This window comes from Plecotus auritus (genome assembly GCF_963455305.1).
Source record: "Plecotus auritus genome assembly, chromosome: 2".
NCBI lineage: Eukaryota > Metazoa > Chordata > Mammalia > Chiroptera > Vespertilionidae > Plecotus > Plecotus auritus.
The window spans coordinates 182,639,431-182,655,556 of record NC_137771.1 but is presented as its reverse complement, the minus strand read 5'-3'; the positions used below and the strand labels follow the sequence as shown (position 1 = coordinate 182,655,556).

The following is a 16,126-nucleotide window of genomic DNA, read 5'->3' as shown; positions in this document are numbered from 1 at the left end:
TAAAATGTCTATACTACCCAAAGCAATCTATAGATACAATTCACTCCCCATTAAAATACCCATGGCATATTTCACAGACCTAGAAAGAACTCCACAAAAATTCATCTGGAATAAAAAAAGACCCCAAATAGCCACAGCAATCCTGATAAAGAAGAACAAAGTAGGTGGGATCTCAATACCAGATTTCAAGCTGTATTACAACGCCACTGTTCTCAAAACTGCTTCGTACTGGCACAAGAACAGACATATAGACCAATGGAATAGAATAGAGAACCCACAAATCGACCCAAATCACTATGCTCAATTAATATTTGACAAAGGAGGCATGAACATACAATGAAGTCAAGACAGTCTCTTCAATAAATGGTGTTGGGAAAATTGGACAGATACATGCAAAAATATGAAACTAGACCACCAACTTACACCATACACAAAAATAAACTCAAAATGGACTTAAACATAACACGGGAAACCATGAAAATACTAGAGGAATCCACAGGCGGCAAAATCTCAGACATATGCCTAAAGAACTTCTTCACTGATACTACTCCTAGGGCAATGGAAGCTAAAAAGAAAATAAACAAATGGGACTACATCAAAATAAAAAGCTTTTGCACAACAAAGGAAACCATCAATAAAACAACAAGAAAGCCCACTGCATGGGAGAATATATTTGCCAATGATATCAACGATAAGGATTTAATCTCCAACATTTACAGGGAACTCATGCAGCTTAACAAAAGGAAGATAAACAACCCAATCAAAAAATGGGCAACTGATCTAAATAGACACTTTTCAAAAGAAGATAGAAGGAAGAGCAAGAGGCATATGAAAACCTGCTCAAAGTCACTAATCATCAGAGAGATGCAAATCAAAACAACAATGTGGTACCATCTCACACCTGTCAGAATGGCTATTATAAACAAATTAACAAATGACAAGTGCTGGTGAAGATGAGGAAAAAAAGGAACCCTCGTGCACTGCTGGTTGGAATGCAGACTGGTGCAGCCACTGTGGAGAACAGTATGGAGTTTCCTCAAAACACTAAAAATGGAACTTACATTTGACCCAGTGATCCCACTTCTAGGAATATATCCCAAGAAACTAGAAACACCAATCAGAAAGGATATATGCACCCCTATGTTCATAGCAGCACAATTCACCATAGCTAAGATTTGGAAACAGCCTAAGTGCCCATCAGCAGATGAGTGGATTAAAAAACTGTGGTACATCTACACAATGGAATACTATGCTGCGGTAAAAAAATGAGTTCCTACCATTTGTAACAACATGGATGGAGATGGAGAGCATTATGCTAAGCGAAATAAGCCAGGCAGAGAAAGATAAATATCACATGATCTCACTCATTTGTGGAATATAATGAACAACATAAATTGATGAACAAAAATAGATCCAGAGACAGAGAAACATCAATCAGAACGTCAAACCTCAGGGAAGGTAGGGGACAGTGGGGGTAAGGGGACAAGATCAACCAAAGGACTTATATGCATGCATATAAGCCTACTCAATGGACACAGACATCAGGGGGGTGGGGGCATGAATGGGAGGTGGAGGTAATGGGGGAATAAGGACACATATGTAATACCTTAATCAATAAAGAAATTTAAAAAATAAAATAAAATAAAATAAAATAAAATAAGAAATCTAAAGAAATTTCCTAATCACAGAATTTAACCCACAATTTCTGTAGTGACACTAACTCGGTATTTCTCTGATTCAAGACTTGGCATGACAATAAGGCATACTTAAAGAAAATGTTTAAGTTTTTCTTCCTACTTTCTTGATTCTATTACAACTTGAGAGCTTGAATGTTGTTGAAAAATAAAACTCAGAAAAGTATAAAAATAAAAATTGTAGGAGAGGATCCAAGATGGCGGCGTAGGTAAACACCTAAACTGCTGACTCGCACAACAATTTCAAAACTACAACTAAAAGCAAAACATCTATCACCCAGAACCACGGGAAAGCTGGTTGAGTGGAACTTCTACAACTGGAAGGAAAGATAAAAGAGCATTGAGACGTGCACAAGCGCTGAAAAACTGAGGTACAGAGGCGCATGTATCGGGCTGGCGGCGGGCGACTGGGAGCGCTGCTTTTTCAACCCGAAGAGAGATAAGCTCCCAATTACTCCGAACTCCAGTTTCTGGGGAGACACGGGGGACCCAAACTCCTACGGGGAGAAGCTGGACTGTCTGCCATCAGGTCGGAAAGTGAGAGTGGCGTGCTTGCAGGGCTGCACGCAGGAATAATTGTTTACTGCACTGGGGTGTGGGACGCGGGGACACGGTCGGAGACATAGAGCCGGCTAACTGGCAGCCATCGCTGTTTGCCACGCCCTAGCCTAGTGACGCCCTGAGACCCTGCCCCGCACAACCTACAAACCCACCCAAGCTCCAAGCAGTGGCTTTAGCATATGAATGGCATGCCCTATCGCAGCTTAACCTAGCAAACTTGCAGCCCTGGTCAGACAGCTCCAAAACCTCCAAACCCCAAGTAAAGAGGAGAAAACTGTTGTTCTCGCTGTAGCTCCTGCTGGGTGGCCTCAGACAGTAGCTGACCTGCACCCCATTGGAGATCCAGAAGCCAGTGTACCTAGTGGGCAGTGTGAGACACCAGATTTCAACTCCTCACATCCATAAGTGATACATTCAAGAGGCAGACTCAGTGAACACCAAAGCCCCACTGAAACAAGTCCTGCACCATAAGCGTGTCTCCAGCGCAGCACTTCTTCCATTATAGACACAGCGGGTCCTCATAGCCAATTGGCCTGGAGGTCAATTCCTCCCAGTGTACCAACAGCAATCAAGGCTTAACTACACCAAGACTTTGCACTCAGCCCACAAAGGGGTGTACCAAAGGCGTCCACCTCAGGTGATTGGGGAGGCTGAGCTACTGGCCCCTATAGGTCACCTACCACAGAAAGCCACTCCATCAACACAAGAAAGCAGCAAAATGCGGAGACAAAGAAACATGTCACGAATGAGAGAAATGGAGGAAAGCAAACTACTGGACGACATAGAGTTCAGAACCACATTTATAAGGTTACTCAAGAATCTCCTAAAAACTGCTGAGGAACTTAGTGAGACCTTTAAGGATCTTAATGAGAATGTCAAAAAAATGGAAAAGGACCAGTCAGAAATTAAGCATACACTGTCTGAAATAAAGAATATACAGAAATTCAACTGTAGATCAAAGGACCCCAAGAATCAAACCAAAGATCTGAAATATGAGGAAACAAAAAACACCCAACCAGAAAAACAAAAAGAAAAAAGAATCCAAAATTATGAAGATAGTGTAAGGAGCCTCTGGGACAACTTCAAGCGTACCAACATCCGAATTTTTGGGGTGCCAGAAGAAGAGAGAGAGCAAAATATTGAAAACCTATTAGAAGAAATAATGACAGAAAACTTTCCCTACCTGTTGAAAGAAATAGACCTTCAAGTCCAGGAAGCACACAGAACCCATACAAGAGGAATCCAAAGAGGACCACACCAAGACACATCATAATTAAAATGCCAAGGGCAAAAGACAAAGAGAGAATCTTGAAAGCAGCAAGAGAAAAATGGTTAGTTCCTACAAGGGAGTACCCATACGACTGTCAGCTGATTTCTCAGCAGAAACTATGCAGGCCAGAAGGGAGTGGCAAGAAATATTCAAAGTGATGAACAGCAAGAACCTACAACCAAGATTACTCTACCCAGCAAAGCTATCATTCAGAGTTGAAGGTCAGATAAAGAGCTTCACAGACAAGAAAAAGCTAAAGGAGTTCATCATCACCAAACCAGAATTACATGAAATGCTGTAGGGTATTCTTTAAGAAGAGGAAGAAGAAGAAAAAGGTAAAGATAAAAATTATGAACAACAAAATGACAACAAATACATACCTACCAACAAGTGAATGTAAAAATCAAGTGAATAAAAAATCTGAAGAACAGAATGGACTGGTGAATATAATAGAATCAGGGACATAGAAAGGGAGTGGACTGACAATTCTCAGGGGTAAGGGGGTGTGAGGGGTGCGGGAAGAGATTGGACAAAATCTTACACCTATGGATGAAGACAGTGGCGGGAGGTAAGGGCATGGGGTTGGGTGGGGTGGGGAATCAGGTGGAGGTGAGCTATGGGGGGAAAAAAAAGAGGAACACCTGTAATAATCTGAACAATAAAGATTTATTAAAAAAATAAATATTTAAAAAAATAAAAATAAAAAAATAAAAATTGTAGCCTTGTTTCCTTTTATAGAAAAGGAAAGAAGACCAACCAACAGCCAAATATTTTACACATGTATACAAACTAAAAGTTTAGCTGTCAAACATTTGTACTTTTATTTGTATGCCTCTCATTTGATCAGCATATAATTAAAATTTTAATATTCTCCCCTAAGATCCCTTAAGGTAAAAACATATCATTTATTATATAATATTAATTAAGGGTCTACTTTTGGCTAATAATTTTCCAGGTGGTGGCTGGCACAAAATATTTTATTGAGTTCACGGCCAGAGAAACCACATGTTCCAAGGAAAGTAATGAAGAGTTGACTGAAAGTTGTGAGACCAATAAACTTGGAGTGAGTAGTCATGCAATTCTCTACTTATTCCCTGGAAATCTACTTGATATTTTATACTTGTCTAAGTATTTCATGAATAACACTGTTCTCTCTTTTGGCTTTTGTTTTCACTGATAGGAAATTCTAAAATGCACTGCTGATGTTTATGTGGTACCTTGGGAGAATAAAATTTACCCTACTGTCAAATGTCAATCATCAGGAAAGGTATGATTATAATTAGTCAGCTAGTGTCAATTTTGCTCATTCTGCAAAGTCCTATTTGAGGGTTGAAAATGAACCACTATTTAAATGAATTGGGGGACTATCTTTTTAGAATGGAGAGAACTCTTACATTTCTGTGCTGACCTCTCTTTTTTATGTCTAGAAAGGAAAACAACAGTCAGTCACCTTAACCACTGCTCACCCATTGTCAGTGTCCCATCCTTCAGGAGGCTCTCTCTTAATGTAGGGCAGGCACTGCTGTGCAGAGCTAATATTAGTTGCAGCTTTAAGGTGTGCCTGAGATACTTCACTGGCATCTGCCTCCATCCAAGGGACTTGGGAGAAATACAGATCTCAGAACCCACTCCACATCAACTGAATCCAAATCTGCATCTTAACATGGTCTCCAGGGTTTCATACCCACATTCAACTGTGAGAAGCATTAGTTTGTATCATGTTTTCCAGTTCTTAAGAGAACCTTGGGAGGTAAGTAAGACTTTTCCCATTGTCAAGGATGAGACACTAAAAATTACAAAGATGCTAAGATCCTGGAATGGATACTAACATGATCAAGTGCTCCCTCTGTCCCAGGCACTGTACAGAGGACATCACACATATTTTTCTCTTGACAACTACATGAGGAGGTGCTGCTGTTATTCCTATTTTAGAGATGAGAAAGGTGAAGCTAGTGGTACGCAGATTCAAGTATAGGTCAAATCAGAGTCATCCATGTTACCATGATGCTAACAACTAGGCTCTGGCTTATTTGACTCCGAAGACCATGCTCTTTGCACCACTGAACACTGTCTCCAGCATCCTGTTCTCACAGGCGTGAAAGAAATGTAGGTAGGAATCATCCATATCTGCAATGTGAGTTGCCTCTTTTCTTTTTGTTTCTGATTTAGATTTATTCCTGTATATGTACATATGTAGTGTAACACAGACATTATACAAAGGCTGTGTTTCAAGCTTGTGAACATGTCCTAATGTGTTTCAGCCCAACAAAGTAATTGTGGGCATATGCTGCATATACATTCAGTCAATAAAGTCATTTAGGGTCTTTTGCTATAAAAACTGTAATTGTACTAATAGAAATAGTATCCTATATAATAATCCTGTATAATAAAGAGGTGATATGCAAATTGACTGCCACAACCTCACATAAGATGGCCGCCCCCATGTGGTCACAAGATGGCTGCCACAGATGGCCAGCAGGGGAGGGCAGTTGTGGGCAATTAGGACAGCAGGAAAGGGCAGTTAGGGGTGACCTGGCCTGCAGGGGTGGACATTTGGGGGTGACCAGGCCTGCAGGGGAGGGCAGTTGGGGACAATTGGCTGGCAAGGGAGCAGTTAGGCATTAATCAGGCTGGCAGGGGAGTGGTTAGCCAGTGATCAGGCTCGAAGGCAGAAGCGGTTACAGGCAATCAGGCAGGCAGGCACGTGAGCAGTTGGGAGCCAGCAGTCCCAGATTGTGAGAGGGATGTTCAACTGCCAGTTTTGGGTCCATCCCACAGGGATCAGGCCTAAACCTTCAGTCGGACATCCCCCCCGGGGTCCCAGATTGGAGAGGGTGCAGGCTGGGCTGAGGGACACCGCCCCCCCCCCCAGTGCACAAATTTTGTGCACCAGGCCTCTAGTCTATATAATAAAGAAGTAACATGCAAATTGGTCCTAATGGCGTGACCATAACAACCAATTTGCATATTGACAGACCAGCAGGAGGCTGAGTGCGCCGCAGTGGGACTTTCTCTGCCCGGCCATGACGCAGACTCCCCGGGAAGATTGGGACCCCTTGTTTTGGAGCCAGGGGCAGGTGTGGAAACCTGAGGCTTCATCAGGGCCTTGCCTGCCCCTACACCCCTGCATCCCCCTCAGTGGGAGTCAGTCCCCCGTGGGCGAGGGGAGTGGTCAATCTGGTGCTCTGGGGGCCCTGCTCTGGGGGTTCTGCTCCACAGCAGGAGAGGGCACTGGGCTGAGCTGTGGCCTGCTCCAGGGTAATGGCTTCTCGCTCATTGAGAGGAACCTGGGCAGAACGTAGGATAGAAGCAAACACCCCCATTCCACTTGGCCTCAGGTGTCTTGGCACTTTTAGAGCAGCATCTCAGGTGCTTCAGGGAAATTGGGTGCATGGGCCACCTCACTTCCCTGCACCCAGCGCTGGTAGGGGGAAGTGAGGCTGAGTCCTCCGCCCAGCGCTGGAGTCCTCTTTTTCTCCTGGGTGCATGTGCTGGACAAACACCCCCATGCACCACACTCAGTCCAAGAGCACTCTGCCTGGGGATGCCACCAACCCTGCCCTCCCCACCCCCTGTACATAGATAGATATTAAAACTGTGGAAATAAGTAGAGAAGAATGTATGGGAAAGGTACGATGAGAGAGAAAGAGGGAGGGAAGAAAAGTTTTAAAGGGAAGCTGGTAGAGCTTAAAAGGAGAATGGGAATAAGGAAGAAATGGGGGAGGGAGCAAAGCAGGTCTGAGGGAGGAAGTGAAGAAAAAAATTAAGGTGGGAAGGAAGGAAAAGGGGAGGGAGGGAAGGGGTAAAGATAAAGGAAAGAAGGAATGTGGGGAGGGAGGGAGGATAGGAGAAAGATGGGAAGAAGGATGATGGAACAGAAATAGGAAATAAGGAGGAAAGAAAAGTTTATAAATGATGAGTCAGTAGGAAAAAGCATTACATAAAGGAAAGAGAAAAACTATGTGAGAGGGAGAAACCAATAGAAAGGTCAAATGCAATTGTGTGTGAAGGGGAAAAGATTTTTTAAAAAAGTTAATAGGGGTGACCAGGCCAGCAGGGGAGGGCAGTTAGGAAGATCAGGCAGGCAGGGAGGGCAGTTAGGGGGATCAGGAGAGCAGGGGAGGGCAGTTAGGTGGATCGAGCAGGCAGGCAGAGTGGTTAGGGCAGGCAGGCAGGTGAGCGGATAGGAGCCAGAAGTCCCAGATTGTGAGAGGGATGTCCAAGTGCCAGTTTAGGCTCGATCCCAGCAGGATCAGGCCTAAGCTGGCACTTGGACCTTCACCAAGGGCTCCTGGATTGGAGAGGATGCAGATTGGGCTGAGGGACTCCCTTCAACCCCCGGTGCACGAATTTCATGCACCGGGCCTCTAGTCAATTAATAAATAATGTGCCATAGTATTATGTAGTTCAACCTCCCAGTTTTTCCAGATGAATAAAAACCTCTCCAGTTTAGAAGAGTATTATTAAGAAATACCCAGAAATGATAAAATCAATCAAAAGAGGAAAAGATATTCATTCGCATCCTTTCTGCAATATTAACATAGCATTTAAAACCTGGCTAAAGTCTTGCTCCATTGTAAACCAAGATAGCATTGCCAGGTCTCAGTCCCTTCTTTCTTCATTGATAGTGTGGTTTCCACAGTAATGCATTCATCTTAATATTTCCTGTTTAGACCACATTGATGAAAAGACCTCCAGGTTTTTCACCTTTCCGATCAGTACAAGTGGAGGAAACAAAAGAAGGAACAACTGTAAGTCCACCCCACACTTCCATGGCACCTGTACAAGATGAAGAGCAGGATTCAGAAAAAGAACAAGGACCCACTCGTGATCATGGCTGGGGCCATGAAAAGCAAATAAGACATGGCCTTGGCCATGGCCATAAACATGAGCATGACCAAGGCCATGGGCACCAAAAGGGACATGGTCTTGGCCATGGACATCAAAGGGAACATGGCCAAATCCATAGACATAAACATGAGCATGGTCATGGCCATGAAAAACATAAAAATAAAGGAAAACAGAATGGAAAGCACAATGATTGGAAAACAAGTTCTTCTGAAGATAGTACTACATCTGCACAGACACAAGAGAAGACAAAAGGGCCAACATCCCTCCCCTCTCTAGCCCAGTCAGGTGTAGCAGTTGACTTTACTGAATTTCGGGACTTAGATCTCATTGCACCTATGATGACTAATATACCACCAACTCCCACAGAGAATGATGATTCTTGGATCCCTGAAATCCAGATAGAGCCAAATAGCCTTTCATTTAACCTGATATCTGATTTGCCAGAAAGAACTTCCCCCAAATGTCCTGGACGCCCCTGGAAGCCAGTTAATGGAATGAACCCAACTGTGGAAACAAAAGAATTTCATGATTTCGATCTCTATGATGCTCTTTATTAATGTATGCAGCCGTGGCTGTCTCTTTAATACTTCATCATCCCCTTTCACCATTATCCACACACCTGATACAATGCACCAAAAACCATGAAGCTTCAAAACAGCATAGAGAGAAGTGGTGAGACTCCCAATGGGGACACCATCAATTTCTATGGACAACACAAAACTGAGTGCAGGATTCTAAATCCTTTCCGAATCTTCCTCACGAGTTTTCTTAACTAGCAGAGAAAATGGACAAACAAATTTGCTTGTGTCCTACTGCAATTTGCTTTTCTATTTACAAATATGTACCTTAGAATGGATGTCATCAACTTTCATACAAAGATTCTTGCCATTCTGAATAAACTGTGGCATCTGGTCCCTGAACACATGTGAAAATAAGGAAAGTCAAGAGACTGAATGCTGAACTTCTTGATAGGACAAAAGTAATAATAAAAGCCACCAGAGATCAAAGAGAGATAACAAGAAAGACAGACTGGCCAAAGGGAGAACAGGGGGGAAGTAAACTAATTGACTTTCTGTTTTTAAACCGACAAGTTATATCAAATAGTTACTCCCACTTCACAAAGCTATTGTGATAATTATCTTTCTGAGTCAGAATGTTTTTCAGAAGTCAGCAATTTCTACATACTCATTAACTACTCTGCAACAAGGCTTTGAAATAGGAGTTTTCTCTTTGTCTATTTGTTGCTGAGGCTAGAATGAGCAATCTTTAGTTTTCAGCAGCACTGAGTTTAATGATAATGGAAAGCAGGAGTAGTGACATAGAAGGTAATCTTTTTTTTATAATTGACAAGGGAATATCATAAGATGTCATGCAAAATTTATTCAGAAATTTTATGAGGAAATGCCTCTCTAGCCACACTTTATCATCGAATCATCTTTTTGATAGGACATTGAAAAGTTCTGATTTTTACAAAAAAAGAACAATATGATTGTTTTTAATTGCTTCTAATGTGAGGGAAGCACGCATTTCATAATCCTTGCTGTGTTCTGCCTAGGGAAACAGGACAGGGCTTAAACAGCTACAGTCTCTTGTGGATGCATGTGCCACTGCTACTTCAAGTTATGGGATGCATTTGAGCCTCTGAGTTTTTATTCCATTTCAAATATTATCTGTACTTTTCAATAAAGAACCAATGATCTCCGGAAAAAGTCTCATCTTGTCAACTGGTTGCTTCACTCTTCTCTTATTGAATGATAACATCATATTAACAGAATTTTACTATGCTTACAGAAGCAACTAAGGTCCTGCGTGTACAAGGGCCGACCTCGGGAGGCAGGGACAGAGCGAACATCTGAGAGTGAGGTCTATTGACCAGTGGGCAGAATCTCCATGCCTGGCACAATAGCCCCAGCAACCTGTCAGCAGTCCTGAATGGAAGGACAAGAAGATGGGATAGAATGTCAATAGAGAAGAATGCCATTTTATCATTCTGGTTCTGGGTGAAATAAAGTTTGATCTTAATGTTCTCACTCCTGGTTAATTCACAGTATTCTGCTTTCAGCCACACCCATCCTGCAGCAAAGTCCAGTTGATCAGAGAGCATGCTCTACCATGGAGACTCATAGTACAACTCCGGAGCAGGCGGGAATCTCTTAAGTGGGCCTTCCCTACCACCAGGACCTCATCATAGGCTCTGAATCAAGGGTTTGTGGGTGATGTTTCCATCAGCAATCTAAGGAATCTCTCTACCTTCACTTCTTACTCTCTCTCCTTCCCCGCCCCCCCCCCACACCACCACCCATCTCTCTCCTGATTTCCAGCTCAAAGTTAAGAGTGATTTGTCTGGCTTTGTTATTTTTTTAAAATCTAGTTAATTACCAAAAAAGAAAACAAAAAAAACATTCTTTGTAAATGGGATGCCTACCAACTTTTCACTCGCAAAAACTATCAAATTTCAAAAAAGTTTAAAGAAAATTTAAAATGGTCTTTCTGGTTCAAATAATGATAATAATTAGAAATCTAATAGAATAAAAAGTGATAAGAGATTTTTAATTTTCTGTAATAGGTATTTACTGAATGCCTGTTGGAGCCATTTACCATCCTAGACAGTTTCTATTTGGTGTGTGACTTAGGCCTCACAAAACTCTGAGGTCCCCATGACCACCTTTCATTTACAATGAGGAAACTTGCTCCCAGTGCCCTGCTCAGGGTCACATAATTACTACATGACAGAGCTGACATTCATACTCAGACCTTTTGAACTTCTTTACACCAAGTTACCATCAGGTATTATTATCAATGTCGGCATTACAAAAAACACATTTCTCAATCTGAGATGATCATTATCTCAATATAAAAACCCCTATTAAATATCTTACTGTGTCTGACGTTGTTCTGAGTACTGCTCAGGGTAAACTATGATCCAGTCAAGCACTGGCAATGGCTATTTACTGTTTGTTCAGCACTAGGTACTGAAAAGAAGAGAAACCAGTGTTAAAAGACATAACTCCTGAAAGAATTTATAATCACATTGAGAAGTTAGGACTAAAGCGTGTGGAACAGACATTTAGTCCTTACCATGATCATTTGAGGAGCAGTAAGCAGACCTGATGAATGGGATAGGAAGATATGGAAGAGGTAGAAAGATAAAATTAAGCCCAACTGGTAGTTTGGATTTGAAGTAGGCAGTACAGAGCCTCTGACAGTTCTTGAACTGAGACCTGCTGAAAGACTGTATAAAACACATTATTCTGAAGACTCTGGAAAGCAATTGGTTAGAATGAAAGGAGACTGAACTCAAGGCATAGATCAGGTACTTTCACAGAAGGATGACCACTCAAGCTAGTATATAAAACCTACGGGTCTCACTCAGCAACATGAGGTGTTTCTACTTTAGACCTTTGTTAGATAAAATAATCATGAGTTTCCTGTGACCCAGAACCTACCTTTCACTCTTTAAATATTTGCACCCTCCTCCCACTCCCAGCCAAAGACACACCCATGTTTCTGACCTTGGCTCTGAAACCACACAGCTTCCTCCACTTATACTCCTCTTCAGGACAGGAATTTCCTCTTGTTCAGCCCAACCCACTTTCCTCACATTGTCCAGGCCGAGCACCTCAAGCAGGATGCCCTTACCAGTTTCTACCCCCTTTTCCATTTCCTGCTAAGCCTCATCCCAATCTGTCCTGCACTCCTGCTTTACCTCACCCCCCCACAAGCCCCTGCTGGTGCTCTGTGGGGGAAGCCAGACCATCCCAAGGCTCCTATGAGAACACTTAAAAGAATCCAGTAGATATGAGAACAACCCACTCTTCCAGGAGTCCCAGTGTCTCTACCTGTAGGTTAGAGGATCAGCAAGCAAAATGTTATCTAAATACCTTGCAAAAATTGCTCTTGTTAAATTATTACCTTCAGCCTTTATTTTACAAGAATCTCTATTTGGCTACCACATTCTGTGTCTTGCAAAAGTTTAACTGGAGGTATTGTCCAGTATTCACATTAGAGGAAGTGCAGTAGAATGGTTAAGAACCAGTGTTCTGCAATTAGACAGCCCGAATCCAAAAGCTGGAAATTTACTTAAGTTATCAACATCCCAGTTTCCTCATCTGAAATATTAGATTATTAATATGCTCACATCATAGGTGTCTGGTGAGACTTAAAAGAGGGAATTCCTTGAACTGGCATAATGCTTAGCACATGGCAACCATTCAGTAGAGTATAGCTATTGTTGCATTACTGGAACATAACTGTGTTACTTTTAGAATTTAATTCTGGAGAAAAATATTTTGTCATACAATGAGATGTGTTTAACAGAGCATATATCCCCTTTTGCCTTTGCAGCCATACACATGTTTCAAAGGTGGTAATCAGATCATACCAAGTGGCTGGTAATATCTACTCCCTCATTTTCAATTCCACAGTTCCCAACCTGGCTGCACATTAGAATAACCGAGGGAGCTCTACACCATAGGAATCCAAATCTCTGTTAGTTGTTCTGAGCATCAGTATTTTTCAAAAGTTCTCCATTGATTCTAATGCATCTAAAGGTGAGAACTATTGATTTAGGCCTACTACGTTTCCTTTTAATCCAGGTTTACAGTGTCCCACCTTATTGTCTTTCGAATATTTTTTTAAAATAGGAAGGTTATGATATTCACAAGGCATGCATGGATGGATGGATGGATGGATGGATGGATGGATGGATGGAAGAAAGGAGGGACAGACGGACAGACAGATAACTAAGCATTATATTCACTAGGTTTGTTGCAATAAAAATGAAGAGTACAAGATGGGTATGAATGGCCTTTCTAAGACTTATAAACAAATTATTTACTAAGTATGAGAAGTGAAGGACAGGAATAAGTCAAAGATGACAAAAAGTTTTCCAGTTTAGGTGCCTAAGGGAATAGTAATGCCATTAACACAAACAAGGAAACTGGGAGCTGATCTGTACTTTCTAATAACTCCAAAAACCAGACTGACCCCAAATGCACATAATTTAAGATATTTCAACAACTGAATAAGCATATGAAATCACTATGCAAATGAATGTAAAACACTACTAGGACCCACTTCAAATTATTTCATTTACTGCAATATATGTGGCACCTGCCATAATAACAGGGAAGTACCATTAGATACTCATGGATTAAGCTTGTGAAAAACATGTGAGAAAACTGCAGTTATAGGACTCCTCCTATCAAAAAGAACAGAAAGGAGAGAAATTATTTTCTGAAAGTAATCTTAACTTCTACTTGACTGATGAATTAGGATCCTGAAACTAGTAAAAGATCTTTATTATGGCAGCTTTCCTGTTTCCTGTCTTCTCTATATGGCATTTCTGAGTGTGAGGAAAGAGCACTATTACTAAAAACGGATAAAATAGTAGCTCTTGGAAAAAATAAAAGTACCAGCTTTTTTACGTAAGCAATATTTACTAACAGGGTGCTTTGGTCAACTTAGCTAAACAGGAATTGTCTCCAAGAAGCCCCTTTTCTGTATGGTTCTGGGTAAGATTTGTTCAAAAGAGACATTTGTGTGTGAAGAAGAAGATGGAATGAAGCAGAGCCACAACCCTGGGAAAGTCACATAGTGAGATGCAATGAGTGAGGACTCAGAGGCAAGAGCTCAGGCCTGGCCTCATCCTTCCTTATTTGGTGAGTAGCTCTCTCGCCCACCGCTGGCCATGTTGACCTACAGCCACAGGAGGCACTGTAGGCAACAGCCTTCTGAGGGTTTCTTCACTAACTTCCCCCACAGTTCCTCTGGCAGCTGGACTTGCTTGTCCAGATTTCCTTAAAATCTCCAACTTCTCCTGCAGCACTAATGCCTGGGGAAGGCTGATTAGTAACTTTGATCCTCCAACTTCTTTACCCTGGATCTTACTTCCCTAGCTCCTCCCACAACGGTGTAAGGTCTAATTCCTAAGATAAATCCCTTATGCCCTAAGACTCATAGTGTTGTTCTGCTTCCCTGATCAAACCTTGACTGACACACCAGACTCCCACCCCCATCATTCTACATCAGGAAACACAGTCCATTGCTTTTGAATAAAGAACCAGGTCCTGCAATGCAAGAGCATCTCCTAAGAAAACGAGTGAAGTCTGTGCAGTTGAGTCGGGGACACAGACACATAAAAACGTGTATGAAGATTACAACCGGAGGTAGAGGTGTGTTTATAGGGCAGTGAGAACAGAAAGAAAGAATCAAGTCTGGGAAGCAGTAAGCAAGTTGAGAGGGCAAGGACTTGTCTCTCACAGCACCATTTTCCCTGGGCCCAGGCACAGTGCCTTCACAGAAAATTGAATTGAATTGAAGTAAACTGAATTTGAATAGGGCACAGTGGTAAGTCCTAGGAATAGGGCACTGAACAAGACAAACACGGCTAGTTCATGCCTCCACTTAGCTAACAATCTAGTGCAGTGGTTCACAAACTTGAGCATGCATCAAAATCTCCTGCAAGGCTTGCTAAAACCTGGATTGCTGGGGCCACTCCCAGAATTTCTCATTCCATATGTCTGGGGGAGGGGCTAGAATTTGACCTTCCACAAGTTCCCCGGAAATGCTGGTGTGCTGCTCTAAGGCATATTGTAGAACTGCTGGTGTAACAGTTCTCAATCACTGGGGCAACTTTTAAAAAAATACCTTGCTAGGAGCATCACTCCAGACCTGTTAAGTCCTGTTTTAAAGGTTCTGCAGGTGATATTAATGTGCAGTCAGGGTCAAAACCACTGAAGTGACTAATAGTAGAAGTTACCATGTATTGCTTACTTGCTGTGTGCCGGACACCATATGACGATCCCATACACATTATCACATCAGGATACACCATTTTACAGGTAAGAAAACTCACGCTCAGAAAAGTGAGATCAGCTGGCCAAGATCACATAACAAGTATCATTAGGAGAGGAAGGATGGAACCCAGGTCTCTCTGACTAGAGTCCACTCATGTAACCACACATGCCTATTCCACAGGGGCCTCATTTAAAACAGCACACCTGATTTAAATATTGAGAAGTTCCCCAGGTAGACAAAGAGGAGAACCCTTTTCAGGCAAAAGTACAGGCACACTTTGTTTTATTGTACTTGGCTTTAATGCACTTCACAGATGTTCCATTTTATGTAAATTAAAGGCAAAACCCTCCACCAGCAAAAAGATTGCAACACTCGCTCTGTTGCTGTAGTCTGGAACCAAACCTGCAATGTCTCTGTGATTTGCCAAACTGAGCTCCGCATCTCTGGAGCTGCCGAAGTAGAGGTTGGGAGTCAAAGGTATTCTGGGACAGATTGCTGGGTAGCAGGGCAGGACAAGATGACAGCTGTGGCTCACCCTCCTCCACGAGTCTAGAATTCTATAATGAGAGGATGGAGACCAAGAGGAGAAGGAGGTAGACCAAGAGAAGGAGAAAGATACAGGCAGTGACTTGCTCAGAGTTGCCCTGAAGATTAATGAGCAGATACCTCTTTCCTGCATTTAGTCTCTGTGGTTTGAACATCCACTACTTCTTGGTTCTTACATCTTATCCACCCCCAAACAACTTTCTGCTAGTTACATGTGCCAGATAAATATCTATACTAATAAAAGCATAATATGCAAATTGACAGAACGTCTGAACAGTACTGTCCAGATGACCTTCCGGACAATCTTCCGGACGAAGCCAGGGCTGGGAGGGCAGAGGCAGCTGGGGCTGTGAAGGCCTACTCTTGCATAAATTTTGTGCATCGGGCCTCTAGTTAATCAACAAAA

At 42.2% G+C, this 16,126-nt stretch overlaps 1 protein-coding gene across 10 annotated transcripts in view; it reads left to right on the top strand.

The window, feature by feature from the left end:
* Nucleotides 1–11,261, top strand: part of LOC308241716 (kininogen-1-like) — a 44,831-nt gene extending 33,570 nt beyond the window's left edge. For 4 of the 10 annotated variants that reach the window (XM_080655240.1, XM_080655242.1, XM_080655243.1 and 1 more), the window contains 3 exons: nt 4,481–4,588; nt 4,706–4,792; nt 8,199–10,082. In XM_080655240.1, the coding sequence (XP_080511366.1) occupies nt 4,481–4,588; nt 4,706–4,792; nt 8,199–8,933 (930 nt within the window). In that variant the 3' untranslated portion in view covers nt 8,934–10,082. Of the gene's footprint in view, nt 1–4,480; nt 4,589–4,705; nt 4,793–8,198; nt 10,415–10,438 lie in introns of those variants that run through there. The other 6 variants (XM_080655244.1, XM_080655247.1, XM_080655246.1 and 3 more) reach the window with 6 other exon arrangements.
* The last annotated feature ends 4,865 nt before the right edge of the window (nt 11,262–16,126 follow it).